Raw genomic sequence first — 16,632 nt, 5'->3', positions numbered from 1 at the left:
CACCTGTGGGCAGGTTTCTGTCTGTTAAGAGAAATTATTTGTTGAAGTAATGTTGAAGTTGATGCAAGGAAAAGTAATAGGCTTAAAGATGAGAGCAGATCACTTAAATTCACTATTCATATGCAAATATAACTTTAGTACAAAATCTTAAAAAGCAAAAAGCCCAAATCAAGAGCTGCAGAAAAAGGGCTATAGTCTGGAAGCAGAGAAGCTAGGATGATCAGCAAAAGACATCTTTGTTTCTTTTATTAACATCTCTGGTATTTTCATGTACTATTTAATTTTGAAGCATACAGATCGCAGGAATTTTATATGCTAGTGTTCCAATTAAAACTAGGTTTCTCTTTATACAATACATTAAAGCACATTTGATTTCAATTAAATGACACTGTCTTACTTGGAATTCATTATATTGTATCAAATGTGATTTTGGAGCCTGTTGCCCAATGAATGTGAATACCAAAAAAATAGCCTCTTTTTACTTTTTTCCTTCTGGTTTTGCCCAAACAGTCCATCTGGGTTGCTAGGCTAAAGATAAAATAATTTTAAAATAATTGCATTTCGAAAAGCCGATGCACATTTCAGCCATATGATATGAAAATGATCCAGCCTATATAACTCCTACTGCTTACTTTCAAAAAATTCCCTTGTTCTGAAGTCAGTCCAGTAGCTATTAGAAGTAGTCATGATGTAAATTCCATCTTGTTTATGAAAACACTTTGAACAAAGCATTGATTGTCCAGGGTCCATAAAAAAAAAGTTAAAATCTTTAAAATGTTGGCATTGCTACTATTCAGGGCATGAGAATGACATGCATATAAATCATAGTTTATTGGCACAGGCTTTTCTACTCAGAAAGAAGGCTTTGCTGAAAATGTACTGCAATGCCTCTCTTTTATAGATTTCTTTTGAAAGTGTTCTGAATCAGGAAATAATCAGAAGCAAATCTTAGTTTACAGTAGGAACCAAGGGCACAAGTAGTCTTTTATGACATGGGTTAGCTATCATAGAGGGGCAGCCTAGGCAGAGTTTGGGGAAATCAGGGTGGATGGAACAGCCTCAGTGTGAAGCTTTGGGAGGCAAGGTCATCTGTGTGTCTGATGCCCCTCCTTGGAGTCTCACCCACATCTCTGTTAGCCCTGGGGACAGTAATACGTTGGTTAATTTTTTTAGGAAAAGGCGCCACTATCACAGTTTAGGAGAGGTACTGTACTTGCATTGCTCCAGTTCCAGACAGCTGAAGTGTCACTGAAGCTACATCAGAGTAAAACAAGAGTGAACCAGCCTAAGAAGTCTCAGAGATGATTCTTTCCTCTTTCTTTTCCAGTAGCAAAATTATTGGCAGCCACCAGGGATCAATGCTGTAGTTAACGTTGGAGTGCTGCACTGAAGAGCAAACACTCCAGCAATCCAAGCAATTTTCTGTTAAGTCATTCTACTGGACTGCAGGGCTTGTGGGTGGGATTCTCCTAGGGGAAAAATATGGCAATGCCACAAGACTTAGTCCTTACTATTTCTTGGAATTTTAGTAACAGCCATAAAATTTATTGTTGGCACCTGAATCTTTAGAAGCACTAGGCAAATTAAACAATCAAGCATCAATCCTACAGCTCTTCTCCTCATATGATGCTTATTAAAATACATTTGGTGAAGTGCTTCATGAATGGATTCCAGAATTTTCAAGCAGAAATGCTTAAAATCAGGTTCATAACTCCATGTCTAAATTTTTAAGATGGCTATGCTAATTTTTCAGGTTTTTTGAGCTTTTGAAGACTAAAAATGCTCGAGCTTTTGAAAAAAAATCAAGCTAAATTTCAGGCAGGTAATTAATCTGAGCTAAAATGTGCATTAAGACCATTTTCTAGAATTTGCTAGAATTGTCCATTGTAGGTGTCAGGACTAGTGCTGTGAAGGCTAAAGGAGGAATAATCTGGCAGCCCTGATGTGTTCTGAGTTGATCCTAATTCCCTGGAGCTGGAATGCTGCAGGAGAACTGATTATGATGCTGTACATATGGCTAATGTGGATTGCTTTTTATTTTATCAAGTTTGGAAGCCTGACCCACAGATTGGTAGGGGATATTCCCACTGGAAGCACACTGTTTCCATCCATCTTAACAAAGTGGTCCATCACTGATCACTGGGGCATAACTCTTGCAAAACTTTGCCTGTAATATATAATTTTATCATCAAAAAATCAAAGAAGTAAACGCAGGAGATCAGAAAATTATGAGGCATGACCAGCAAAATCCCAGCCACTTTAACAAGAGCTTGGCAATGTGTGTAAGTCAGTGATTGCAGACATGACTAAGTCGTGCCATCTTGTCTGCACACAGAGTGTGTAATGTCCAGAAATCTTGTGTTCCAGCCCAAGGATTCTCCATTTGAGACAGACAATGAGTTGCACAGTTCTTCTTGTCAGTTGTTTTCTCCAGTTTTTGAGCATATTTTTAAGCCAGAGGATCTGTTTAGGAGAGCCAAAGCTATGTGTAGTAATGGCAGTTGCAGAACTGAGTGTTGGGGAGCTAGACAGCCTGATGGCTTGGAAAAAACAAGCATGGAGACAGGAAAGAGACATAGTTATTGGGACAAGGACTTGGGCATGTGTGTGAATAGCTGGTGCATTAGGGAATACATAGTTCAGCCACACTGTCCTCTACTGGTTAAAGCTGGATCTCTGCAAATGTTCTAATTCTGTTCTAAAGTGCTGTTTTCATTCTTTGGTGCCCAATTTAAAGCATTTCATCATACTTTCAGACAGCCCATCTCCTTCACCTCTTCTCTGTCTGCCCTCAATACTTTTAAAAACTAAGAAAAAATGTCTTTTGTACTGTCAAGGTTCATGATGTTTACTCTCCTGTTCTTAAGACCTTTGTCAGAAGTGAGGAAGAGTTTCAATATGAGGAATTTCAATCAATTTAATTCATTTTGAGTTAGCAAACTGTTAATTACTGATTCTGCTATTTTAAAGAATAAAACAACTCAGGTAGAAACACTTCAGATTCCCTCTGTACACGTCTCGTTAACTTTTTCTGATCTCCAGTCCTTCCAAGCTTTCACTGTGGGCTCAGTCCCTCTGGAAAGGTGGGGGCTGGTGGAGGAGACTGGGGTCAGCAGATGGTCGATGCTTTTCTTTTTCTAAACATATCAGAAATACTCATATCCAGAACTGTAAAGGCTTTTGTGAAAAAGAAACCCCCCCAGTTTGGAGAAAATGTGGAATTAGAAGTAAACCAGATTATAACCCCTGCCATGGCTAGTAGGGAGAACTGGATGATCTTTAATGTCCCTTCCAACCCAAACCATTCTGTGATGCCAGGAATCTAAATTAAGGCAGGCCTTTCCAGTGGCCTGTGCACAGCCCTTGCCCTGCTGCTCCAGGGAGTTTCAGCTTGCAAGCTGACTGCTCTGTGCTCTGTGTGGATCATGCAGGCACCAACAACCACAACCTGTGTGCTGCTTGCAGGTTCTGGACGACAGCTGAGACCGGCCGAGCCCCCGGGAGATGCTGATGCCGATGCAGATGCAGAGGAGGAAGATTCTGTGAGTTTTTTAGGGTTGAATTTTTCTGTGATGACAGTTTGGCAAAATGGGATCTTAAATATTTTGTTTATGGCTAGGTCTTGCTGGTGGTTTTCCTTCCTATTAAAATGTATTTTTGCTTGGGATTGTCCTGCCAGCTCAAAACCCAGAAAGATGTTTCAGTGTAAAGGCATCTGCTCTTTGCCATGGTTCATTGGCATAAGTTTACTACCAAGACTTAGCAAACTATTACATGGCTGTTGACTACAGTAACTTTTCTTTAAGGATTTAGACAGTTTAGGTTCCCTATTGTCTGACTGGAGAAGGAAGAATGCCAATTGCTTGTCAGCAGAAATTCCTGCTGGGAATTTGCTTGCTTATAGAGGGCAATAAAGTTTGAAGCCATTGGATGCAAAGTTTAGGTATGGAAATAGAGCAGGGAAGGGATTTTTTTTTGTAACTTTTTCAGTTATTACTAATTGATCTGTCTGTTTTCAGTCTGTTCAGTCTGCAGATACACACAATACATAAAGAAAATCAAAATAAGCTTACCACTGGGTTTTGTCTCTCAGAACTCTCTCCCTTGTGGGTTCGAGTGCTTTAACATGAGAACTGTATTTGTTCTTGACCTAAAAAAAAGTTATTGGTTATTTTTTATCCACCGTCAGTAATGAAAGATTTTTACTCAGAAGGTTACTATGGATAGCTAGAGAAACATTCCTAAAAACGAGTCACTGTTTAATGGTGAGTGTTCCTTTACCACTGCTCATGTCTTTTCCACAGGTTACTGAAGTGGCAGTAGAAGACATTCGTCCAAGGCCACAAGGATCCTCTCCAGTTTATGAGTATCCCGTAGAAGAAGACTATTTAAAGGCAAGATAACTAAATTTTCATGTAGGCATGGCTTTCTCAAGATACTTTAGCTCCCACAAGTAGCAGAGAGCCACATGCCATAGAGTGGGACATTGCTGCAGCCATATTGTCTTCCTGTCCCCACCAAAACTGCATCTCTGTTCATTGATGGATTTATTTTGTGCTGGGCTTCCGGACCATGTTCTTGTTTCTTGGCATGAAAATGCATTTGACTTAATCCTGTAAAGGAACAAGGCAGAAAGCATAAAGAAATTGTAGTGTTTTTCCCGTTAGAATATATGGCTTGAACCTAATTAATAAGTATTTCAAAATTACCTGCACCTCTTGGTTATTCAAAGTTAGAGATTTAATTAGTACAGCCATGTTAAGTAGGCAACAGTTTAAAATTCATGCTGAAGTTGAATAAGTAAAAAAAATTATGTTTACAGAATTGAAAGATGAACAGTGTACTACATTAGGACACAGAAAGTCTCCCAATATCTTAAGACATTTGGTCTCTGACTAAATGAAAATTTTCTTACAATGGTCTCTGATTTAATGCAAATGTTGGTAAAATGAAGGAAGCCTTAGCATCTAATTTACTGCTGGGATTAGTATAGTTAAATCATTCATGTTGTACATGGCACTTGATCCTGATTTTGCTCTGTTGCCATTAAAGTCAGCCTCATTTCTTGCTCTAAACCAGGAATTTTAACTGACTTTTGTTGTACTTAAGAACACTGTGGCTTCTGAACTTGAAATAATTTAAAATTGTTTTTCAGCTTCAAGAAGAAAACAAAAGACATTCTACAGACAAATCAAAGCAGAGTCATCCACAGGTCAGTCTAAAAGCACTCTGTAGTTTTAGGTATGAGCTTTGTAAATAGTAAAGTTTGTTAAAACACACAGACATGAATGGGTGGACAGAAGGAAGGACAAATGGGCAAAGAATCACTTCAGACTTGTTTTGACCAGGAACTCCATGAATGGCCAAGTTGTGGCACGGGCAGGAACATTTATTTGTCCTATTTGTGGTCCTTCCATAATTCTTTTTAGAATTCTTTCTTTAGCCTTCTCTGATTTGAGTGCAGTACAGCATTAACTCTTATTCTGACTTTTCTGGCCCATTGACTTTAATTCGAGTGGTTAACATCTTCACAGAAAATACAATCTTTCAGCCCTAAAAGTTTCCATATGTTTCACATTTTAAAATTATAACCTATTTTTCCTATGACCCTGATTTAACATAACCCTAACACACGTGCTTAATTGTAATTTAGAACAGAATCAAACCCATACTAAGTATATCCTCTATTTTGGATAATCTTTTTTGCGCCATTGAAAATATACTTGAGGAGATTAAATTTTTTATTGTAGAAAAACTTAGAACCCTTTAATACAAATTAGTAAAAATGATAAATTCACATATTTTTCTATCTTTAGGAGACAATGGAAGTGACCCTGAAAACAGAAGTGGAAGCTGGAGCTAGTGGTTTTAGTGTGAAAGGTGGAGGAAATGAAGGAATATTTATTAAAAAAGTACTTAAGGAATCTCCTGCTTCAAAAATATTTAGTCTTAGAGAAGGTACAGTCTGATTTTTTATTTTGTTTTGATTTTATTCTATATCTTTAAATAATGAGAATTGTAGCTGTGTGATCTGCCATCTCTTTGGGTATCAGAAATAGTAGATTTTAAACCAACTAATGTTATCTATGAGCTTAACCTGTCCATATTAATAATTTCTAAGATCACTTGCTTGAACAATAATGCAATGTGATGTTTTTTGTATACCGTAAAAAAAATCAGTTTTCACTGGAACAGTGGAAAAGACACATAGAAATTAGTATGTACAAAACTAAAATAGAAAAAAAAAACTATAAGAAAACACAAAGTAATTAAAATTATGTATTATTCCACTTACAGGTGATCAGCTTCTAAGTGCTACAATATTTTTCGATAATATCAAATATGAAGATGCACTCAAGATTCTCCAATATTCCGAGCCATACAGAGTCCAATTCAGCCTCAAAAGAAAAATTGCCGTGCAAGAAGATCTGGAACACTCTACAGCCCAGCACAAAAAGGAAAGAATAGCCCAGGTAGATTTCTGATTAGTTTACAAAGTTTGGATAACATACTATAGTAATGTGCTCTGTGGAAATAGATCATAAAACACACGCTTGTGTCTTCTTAAGACTTACACATGTGTTTAAAGTTACTAGCATGAATATTCATGATTTTAAAAAATCCCACACAATATTTGCAGCTTTTTAAATATCTTGAGGGAGACTATGGATTTTATATAAATCCACAATCTTGTTTTAGGTGGTGATAATACTCTTTAGTGAGTCAGCATTTTTTTAATTGTTAATTGTCCACTGATGGAACAGACTTGGGTAATCTCTGTAATACTTATAATAAGCATGTTCAAAAATGTAAAATATCAGTGAAAATTTTAATCCAAAGCTTCTCTGTAAGATTTTTCTATTAAAAAAAATCTGTATCTAACCACTGATATTTTGCCAGACCTCTTCATAGGTTTCCATCAACTTAAAGATTGTATTTTCTTCAAATACTTATACATACACATAAATACTATATATAACATATATTTGTACAGGGATAGATAGATAGATAGATAGATGATAGATAGATAGATAGATAGATAGATAGATAGATAGATAGATAGATAGATGCATACATACATACATACATACAGAAACCACTTTTTACAGTAATATTTTGAAAGGAATATCTTCAGAAATCCATATATTACAGTCCATTTGTTTTATGTAATTTCTGCCTGACATTGCATATTTTTATAATCTTCAGGATTTTTTTATATAACAAGTAGATACTAGTAATCAAAAGAACATTTTTCAGGTTTTAAGGTATGTTTTTTATTTTCTGTTGCACCTATATTTAGGTTACTTCTAATCTTCTGAATACTATTTGTTCTTTTAGGAAAAAGAGCTCAGTGAGAGCATTCCTGAAGAAACACTGCATGTTTCAGGAAAATCCATTTCAGAAGAAGACAGGGAAACATTAATTGTAAGCCAAAGAGTAGGAAGAAGTAAGAGACCTAAAAAAGATAGATTATCATGGCCAAAATTTCAATCAATCAAAAATAAAAAGATATTGAGGCACAGAAGATCTCATAGTACATCAGATGCATATGAGCCTGCTTTGCAGGATATTTCCCCTACAAGCACGGACACAGAGTCTCAATTTCCACAAGAGGTCCATACCAAAGAGAAAAAAGGAAGCCAAAAGAAGCTGAAGTTCCCTAGCATTGGATTCAGAATGCACAGGTCCAAACCAGAGCCACAAGAGAAGCAAAAACAAGAAATAAAAACGACACTGATCTCTGAAAGAGAAAAAATGCATAAATATGATATAAGCCTGGAAAATCCCGAAATTTTAACTGTTGAATATACCACATCTCCTGCTTATGAAGTGAAGACAGGGGAGGGACATGAAACTTTAACAAAAGACTTAAAAGAAATTAAAAATGGCATTCCGTCTCATGTAAAACAATGCCCTGAAGTTGAAATAAGCATTAAAAATGACAAGGAAGCATCATCAAAATTTAGTGTACCTGAAGTACCAGACATAACAACAGAGATACCAAAGCCTAGTTTAGAAACTGCTGATCTGAAAGTAAGCCCAACTAAAAAATCTCCACAAGCCTCATCAAAATCCCGAAAAAAGAAACAGAAGGGAACAGCAGATAAAAAAGATGGAGAAAGTGGAATTAACATAGACTTGATGGGTCACAGTACTAAAGGATCTGTACAGGTAAAAGGCCTAGAAATTGGCACTGCTAAAGTAGAATTACAGACATCTGAAACACTGCAAACAGGAGAAAAACAAGCAGAAGACACACAAATAGTAAATATTCAGAAAATAAATTCTGGAATTTCAGTGCCCAAAAGAAAAGAGACAGAGACTGACACTACTAAACAGGGAACTGATGTTCCACAGTCAGTCCCAGAAAAAACAGCTGATATGACTTCAGAGGACAGCAGGAATTTCAATGTGAAAACTCTTTTGCCAGATGCACAATCAGATGTATCTACTTGGAAAATACAAATGCCATCATTCAAAGTGGCCAAAGCACCCAAAGCACCCAAAACAGACATGAAAATAACAAGAGAAGAAAGCAAAGAGGACACAGAAGATAGGATAAAAAAGGAAAGTATGGAGGAAGATGGCATGCCCACAAATGACAAAGACTTAAACATAGAAATTGAAATGAAAAGAGGAGAAAAAGATATAGAGGGGAAAGAAAGCAAATTCAGACTGCCAAAGTTAAAATTCCCTACATTTACCTGGTCAAATACCAAGGAAGAAACAGCCCAACTTAAAGAACAGATAAGTGACAGAGAACTAAAAGTGCAAACCTTGGAAAATGCAGGAGGACTTCAGGTAACTGGACCACCAGAAAAAATTCCAACTGCTGAAATGGAAATAGGAATATCCATAGGAAAAACAGATGAAAACAATATAATACAAAAACCTGAAGGCCAGTTACCGAGTCTGAAAAAACCAGATATAAAATCTACCCCAACAGAAATAAAAACAGAAGATACAGAAAAAATACAGATTTCAAAAACAGGTATTGAAACAGAGAAGTGGGAATTCAATAAAAAATCAAAAGATAAAATTTCAGAAATTACACCAACTAATATCAAAGCTCCCAAGGTGGACATCAGTCTGCCCTCTGTTGACATCACCCTTCCACAGGCCAGCGTCGACTTGCAGGCCCCCGAGGCCAGCCTTAGCCTTGAAGGAGAAGCCAAAGTCCCAGAGAAGGAGGCCACCAAGTCCAAGGACGGCAAGTTCAAGATGCCCAAGTTCGGCATGCCTTCCTTTGGCTGGTCCAGCAGCAGAGAGGCCAAGGGCACCGTGGCCGCCGAGGTGGACGTCAGCCTCCCGGAGCCTCAAGTGACGGTGCCTTCCGGAGCCACCGAAGTGGAGGTGACCCTGCCCACGGCCGATATCCAAGTGCCCAGTGTGGAGGTGACCGTTGAGACGGGCACGGTAGCAGCCGAGGGTGAGAAAGGCCGATTCAAGATGCCCGACGTCAAGCTGCCCAAAGTCAAAGCTCCCCAGGCACAGGTCAGCCTGCCCAAGGCCGAGGTCTCGCTGCCCAAAGGCCAGGAGGGCGAAGCGGCCCTGCAGGGCCCCGAGGCCGAAGCCAGCCTGGAGGTGGCCGCTGGCAAAGCGGAGGGTGGCGGCATGAAAATACACATGCCCAAAGTCAAGGTGCCCAGCGTGGTCTTCTCCAAGCCTACCATCAAGTCTCCCAAACTGGAGGCAGACGTCAGCCTCCCGCAGGCCGAGCTCAAGGCCACCGACATGACTGTCACGGCCCCCGATGTCAAGCTGCCCTCCGTTGAAGGCTCCCTGGAGCTCCAGGCGCCCGACGTAGAGGTCAAAGCTCCCTCCGCTGAAGGCAAGCTGGAGCTGGAAGGCACGGGCCTGAAAGGCAAGCTGAAGATGCCCAAATTTGACAAGCCCAAATTCACAGTCTCCTCCCCCAAGGCCGAGGTGCCCACAGCCGAGATCAGCCTGCCCAGCGCTGAGGTGGAGCTCCCATCCGCCACCGTGACGGCCTCAACAGAGGGCACTGGCGTGAAGCTGGAGAAGCCCTCCCTCAAGATGCCCAAAGCTGACATCAAAGCTCCCAAGGTGGACATCAGTCTGCCCTCTGTTGACATCACCCTTCCACAGGCCAGCGTCGACTTGCAGGCCCCCGAGGCCAGCCTTAGCCTTGAAGGAGAAGCCAAAGTCCCAGAGAAGGAGGCCACCAAGACCAAGGACGGCAAGTTCAAGATGCCCAAGTTCGGCATGCCTTCCTTTGGCTGGTCCAGCAGCAGAGAGGCCAAGGGCACCGTGGCCGCCGAGGTGGACGTCAGCCTCCCGGAGCCTCAAGTGACGGTGCCTTCCGGAGCCACCGAAGTGGAGGTGACCCTGCCCACGGCCGATATCCAAGTGCCCGGTGTGGAGGTGACCGTTGAGACGGGCACGGTAGCAGCCGAGGGTGAGAAAGGCCGATTCAAGATGCCCGACGTCAAGATGCCCAGCGTCAAGCTGCCCAAAGTCAAAGCTCCCCAGGCACAGGTCAGCCTGCCCAAGGCCGAGGTCTCGCTGCCCAAAGGCCAGGAGGGCGAAGCGGCCCTGCAGGGCCCCGAGGCCGAAGCCAGCCTGGAGGTGGCCGCTGGCAAAGCGGAGGGTGGCGGCATGAAAATACACATGCCCAAAGTCAAGGTGCCCAGCGTGGTCTTCTCCAAGCCTACCATCAAGTCTCCCAAACTGGAGGCAGACGTCAGCCTCCCGCAGGCAGAGCTCAAGGCCACCGACATGACTGTCACGGCCCCCGATGTCAAGCTGCCCTCCGTTGAAGGCTCCCTGGAGCTCCAGGCGCCCGACGTAGAGGTCAAAGCTCCCTCCGCCGAAGGCAAGCTGGAGCTGGAAGGCACGGGCCTGAAAGGCAAGCTGAAGATGCCCAAATTTGACAAGCCCAAATTCACAGTCTCCTCCCCCAAGGCCGAGGTGCCCACAGCCGAGATCAGCCTGCCCAGCGCTGAGGTGGAGCTCCCATCCGCCACCGTGACGGCCTCAACAGAGGGCACTGGCGTGAAGCTGGAGAAGCCCTCCCTCAAGATGCCCAAAGCTGACATCAAAGCTCCCAAGGTGGACATCAGTCTGCCCTCTGTTGACATCACCCTTCCACAGGCCAGCGTCGACTTGCAGGCCCCCGAGGCCAGCCTTAGCCTTGAAGGAGAAGCCAAAGTCCCAGAGAAGGAGGCCACCAAGACCAAGGACGGCAAGTTCAAGATGCCCAAGTTCGGCATGCCTTCCTTTGGCTGGTCCAGCAGCAGAGAGGCCAAGGGCACCGTGGCCGCCGAGGTGGACGTCAGCCTCCCGGAGCCTCAAGTGACGGTGCCTTCCGGAGCCACCGAAGTGGAGGTGACCCTGCCCACGGCCGATATCCAAGTGCCCAGTGTGGAGGTGACCGTTGAGACGGGCACGGTAGCAGCCGAGGGTGAGAAAGGCCGATTCAAGATGCCCGACGTCAAGATGCCCAGCGTCAAGCTGCCCAAAGTCAAAGCTCCCCAGGCACAGGTCAGCCTGCCCAAGGCCGAGGTCTCGCTGCCCAAAGGCCAGGAGGGCGAAGCGGCCCTGCAGGGCCCCGAGGCCGAAGCCAGCCTGGAGGTGGCCGCTGGCAAAGCAGAGGGTGGCGGCATGAAAATACACATGCCCAAAGTCAAGGTGCCCAGCGTGGTCTTCTCCAAGCCTACCATCAAGTCTCCCAAACTGGAGGCAGACATCAGCCTCCCGCAGGCCGAGCTCAAGGCCACCGACATGACTGTCACGGCCCCCGATGTCAAGCTGCCCTCCGTTGAAGGCTCCCTGGAGCTCCAGGCGCCCGACGTAGAGGTCAAAGCTCCCTCCGCCGAAGGCAAGCTGGAGCTGGAAGGCACGGGCCTGAAAGGCAAGCTGAAGATGCCCAAATTTGACAAGCCCAAATTCACAGTCTCCTCCCCCAAGGCCGAGGTGCCCACAGCCGAGATCAGCCTGCCCAGCGCTGAGGTGGAGCTCCCATCCGCCACCGTGACGGCCTCAACAGAGGGCACTGGCGTGAAGCTGGAGAAGCCCTCCCTCAAGATGCCCAAAGCTGACATCAAAGCTCCCAAGGTGGACATCAGTCTGCCCTCTGTTGACATCACCCTTCCACAGGCCAGCGTCGACTTGCAGGCCCCCGAGGCCAGCCTTAGCCTTGAAGGAGAAGCCAAAGTCCCAGAGAAGGAGGCCACCAAGACCAAGGACGGCAAGTTCAAGATGCCCAAGTTCGGCATGCCTTCCTTTGGCTGGTCCAGCAGCAGAGAGGCCAAGGGCACCGTGGCCGCCGAGGTGGACGTCAGCCTCCCGGAGCCTCAAGTGACGGTGCCTTCCGGAGCCACCGAAGTGGAGGTGACCCTGCCCACGGCCGATATCCAAGTGCCCAGTGTGGAGGTGACCGTTGAGACGGGCACGGTAGCAGCCGAGGGTGAGAAAGGCCGATTCAAGATGCCCGACGTCAAGATGCCCAGCGTCAAGCTGCCCAAAGTCAAAGCTCCCCAGGCACAGGTCAGCCTGCCCAAGGCCGAGGTCTCGCTGCCCAAAGGCCAGGAGGGCGAAGCGGCCCTGCAGGGCCCCGAGGCCGAAGCCAGCCTGGAGGTGGCCGCTGGCAAAGCAGAGGGTGGCGGCATGAAAATACACATGCCCAAAGTCAAGGTGCCCAGCGTGGTCTTCTCCAAGCCTACCATCAAGTCTCCCAAACTGGAGGCAGACGTCAGCCTCCCGCAGGCCGAGCTCAAGGCCACCGACATGACTGTCACGGCCCCCGATGTCAAGCTGCCCTCCGTTGAAGGCTCCCTGGAGCTCCAGGCGCCCGACGTAGAGGTCAAAGCTCCCTCCGCCGAAGGCAAGCTGGAGCTGGAAGGCACGGGCCTGAAAGGCAAGCTGAAGATGCCCAAATTTGACAAGCCCAAATTCACAGTCTCCTCCCCCAAGGCCGAGGTGCCCACAGCCGAGATCAGCCTGCCCAGCGCTGAGGTGGAGCTCCCATCCGCCACCGTGACGGCCTCAACAGAGGGCACTGGCGTGAAGCTGGAGAAGCCCTCCCTCAAGATGCCCAAAGCTGACATCAAAGCTCCCAAGGTGGACATCAGTCTGCCCTCTGTTGACATCACCCTTCCACAGGCCAGCGTCGACTTGCAGGCCCCCGAGGCCAGCCTTAGCCTTGAAGGAGAAGCCAAAGTCCCAGAGAAGGAGGCCACCAAGACCAAGGACGGCAAGTTCAAGATGCCCAAGTTCGGCATGCCTTCCTTTGGCTGGTCCAGCAGCAGAGAGGCCAAGGGCACCGTGGCCGCCGAGGTGGACGTCAGCCTCCCGGAGCCTCAAGTGACGGTGCCTTCCGGAGCCACCGAAGTGGAGGTGACCCTGCCCACGGCCGATATCCAAGTGCCCGGTGTGGAGGTGACCGTTGAGACGGGCACGGTAGCAGCCGAGGGTGAGAAAGGCCGATTCAAGATGCCCGACGTCAAGATGCCCAGCGTCAAGCTGCCCAAAGTCAAAGCTCCCCAGGCACAGGTCAGCCTGCCCAAGGCCGAGGTCTCGCTGCCCAAAGGCCAGGAGGGCGAAGCGGCCCTGCAGGGCCCCGAGGCCGAAGCCAGCCTGGAGGTGGCCGCTGGCAAAGCAGAGGGTGGCGGCATGAAAATACACATGCCCAAAGTCAAGGTGCCCAGCGTGGTCTTCTCCAAGCCTACCATCAAGTCTCCCAAACTGGAGGCAGACGTCAGCCTCCCGCAGGCCGAGCTCAAGGCCACCGACATGACTGTCACGGCCCCCGATGTCAAGCTGCCCTCCGTTGAAGGCTCCCTGGAGCTCCAGGCGCCCGACGTAGAGGTCAAAGCTCCCTCCGCCGAAGGCAAGCTGGAGCTGGAAGGCACGGGCCTGAAAGGCAAGCTGAAGATGCCCAAATTTGACAAGCCCAAATTCACAGTCTCCTCCCCCAAGGCCGAGGTGCCCACAGCCGAGATCAGCCTGCCCAGCGCTGAGGTGGAGCTCCCATCCGCCACCGTGACGGCCTCAACAGAGGGCACTGGCGTGAAGCTGGAGAAGCCCTCCCTCAAGATGCCCAAAGCTGACATCAAAGCTCCCAAGGTGGACATCAGTCTGCCCTCTGTTGACATCACCCTTCCACAGGCCAGCGTCGACTTGCAGGCCCCCGAGGCCAGCCTTAGCCTTGAAGGAGAAGCCAAAGTCCCAGAGAAGGAGGCCACCAAGACCAAGGACGGCAAGTTCAAGATGCCCAAGTTCGGCATGCCTTCCTTTGGCTGGTCCAGCAGCAGAGAGGCCAAGGGCACCGTGGCCGCCGAGGTGGACGTCAGCCTCCCGGAGCCTCAAGTGACGGTGCCTTCCGGAGCCACCGAAGTGGAGGTGACCCTGCCCACGGCCGATATCCAAGTGCCCAGTGTGGAGGTGACCGTTGAGACGGGCACGGTAGCAGCCGAGGGTGAGAAAGGCCGATTCAAGATGCCCGACGTCAAGATGCCCAGCGTCAAGCTGCCCAAAGTCAAAGCTCCCCAGGCACAGGTCAGCCTGCCCAAGGCCGAGGTCTCGCTGCCCAAAGGCCAGGAGGGCGAAGCGGCCCTGCAGGGCCCCGAGGCCGAAGCCAGCCTGGAGGTGGCCGCTGGCAAAGCGGAGGGTGGCGGCATGAAAATACACATGCCCAAAGTCAAGGTGCCCAGCGTGGTCTTCTCCAAGCCTACCATCAAGTCTCCCAAACTGGAGGCAGACATCAGCCTCCCGCAGGCCGAGCTCAAGGCCACCGACATGACTGTCACGGCCCCCGATGTCAAGCTGCCCTCCGTTGAAGGCTCCCTGGAGCTCCAGGCGCCCGACGTAGAGGTCAAAGCTCCCTCCGCCGAAGGCAAGCTGGAGCTGGAAGGCACGGGCCTGAAAGGCAAGCTGAAGATGCCCAAATTTGACAAGCCCAAATTCACAGTCTCCTCCCCCAAGGCCGAGGTGCCCACAGCCGAGATCAGCCTGCCCAGCGCTGAGGTGGAGCTCCCATCCGCCACCGTGACGGCCTCAACAGAGGGCACTGGCGTGAAGCTGGAGAAGCCCTCCCTCAAGATGCCCAAAGCTGACATCAAAGCTCCCAAGGTGGACATCAGTCTGCCCTCTGTTGACATCACCCTTCCACAGGCCAGCGTCGACTTGCAGGCCCCCGAGGCCAGCCTTAGCCTTGAAGGAGAAGCCAAAGTCCCAGAGAAGGAGGCCACCAAGACCAAGGACGGCAAGTTCAAGATGCCCAAGTTCGGCATGCCTTCCTTTGGCTGGTCCAGCAGCAGAGAGGCCAAGGGCACCGTGGCCGCCGAGGTGGACGTCAGCCTCCCGGAGCCTCAAGTGACGGTGCCTTCCGGAGCCACCGAAGTGGAGGTGACCCTGCCCACGGCCGATATCCAAGTGCCCAGTGTGGAGGTGACCGTTGAGACGGGCACGGTAGCAGCCGAGGGTGAGAAAGGCCGATTCAAGATGCCCGACGTCAAGATGCCCAGCGTCAAGCTGCCCAAAGTCAAAGCTCCCCAGGCACAGGTCAGCCTGCCCAAGGCCGAGGTCTCGCTGCCCAAAGGCCAGGAGGGCGAAGCGGCCCTGCAGGGCCCCGAGGCCGAAGCCAGCCTGGAGGTGGCCGCTGGCAAAGCAGAGGGTGGCGGCATGAAAATACACATGCCCAAAGTCAAGGTGCCCAGCGTGGTCTTCTCCAAGCCTACCATCAAGTCTCCCAAACTGGAGGCAGACGTCAGCCTCCCGCAGGCCGAGCTCAAGGCCACCGACATGACTGTCACGGCCCCCGATGTCAAGCTGCCCTCCGTTGAAGGCTCCCTGGAGCTCCAGGCGCCCGACGTAGAGGTCAAAGCTCCCTCCGCCGAAGGCAAGCTGGAGCTGGAAGGCACGGGCCTGAAAGGCAAGCTGAAGATGCCCAAATTTGACAAGCCCAAATTCACAGTCTCCTCCCCCAAGGCCGAGGTGCCCACAGCCGAGATCAGCCTGCCCAGCGCTGAGGTGGAGCTCCCATCCGCCACCGTGACGGCCTCAACAGAGGGCACTGGCGTGAAGCTGGAGAAGCCCTCCCTCAAGATGCCCAAAGCTGACATCAAAGCTCCCAAGGTGGACATCAGTCTGCCCTCTGTTGACATCACCCTTCCACAGGCCAGCGTCGACTTGCAGGCCCCCGAGGCCAGCCTTAGCCTTGAAGGAGAAGCCAAAGTCCCAGAGAAGGAGGCCACCAAGACCAAGGACGGCAAGTTCAAGATGCCCAAGTTCGGCATGCCTTCCTTTGGCTGGTCCAGCAGCAGAGAGGCCAAGGGCACCGTGGCCGCCGAGGTGGACGTCAGCCTCCCGGAGCCTCAAGTGACGGTGCCTTCCGGAGCCACCGAAGTGGAGGTGACCCTGCCCACGGCCGATATCCAAGTGCCCGGTGTGGAGGTGACCGTTGAGACGGGCACGGTAGCAGCCGAGGGTGAGAAAGGCCGATTCAAGATGCCCGACGTCAAGATGCCCAGCGTCAAGCTGCCCAAAGTCAAAGCTCCCCAGGCACAGGTCAGCCTGCCCAAGGCCGAGGTCTCGCTGCCCAAAGGCCAGGAGGGCGAAGCGGCCCTGCAGGGCCCCGAGGCCGAAGCCAGCCTGGAGGTGGCCGCTGGC

General features: G+C 48.5%; 1 protein-coding gene across 1 annotated transcript in view; it reads left to right on the top strand.

The window, feature by feature from the left end:
* Positions 1 to 16,632, top strand: part of LOC118687354 (protein AHNAK2-like) — a 131,734-nt gene that overhangs the window by 98,870 nt on the left and 16,232 nt on the right. Inside the window, 3 exon segments of the mRNA XM_054515227.1 lie at positions 3,466 to 3,542; positions 4,305 to 4,394; positions 7,339 to 16,632. Coding sequence (XP_054371202.1) covers positions 3,466 to 3,542; positions 4,305 to 4,394; positions 7,339 to 16,632 — 9,461 coding nt within the window.

The sequence above is a fragment of the Molothrus ater genome, chromosome 6 (assembly GCF_012460135.2).
Source record: "Molothrus ater isolate BHLD 08-10-18 breed brown headed cowbird chromosome 6, BPBGC_Mater_1.1, whole genome shotgun sequence".
Classification (NCBI taxonomy): domain Eukaryota; kingdom Metazoa; phylum Chordata; class Aves; order Passeriformes; family Icteridae; genus Molothrus; species Molothrus ater.
Note: the sequence above shows the minus strand (reverse complement) of the source record. Positions and strands in the feature narration are given on the sequence as shown.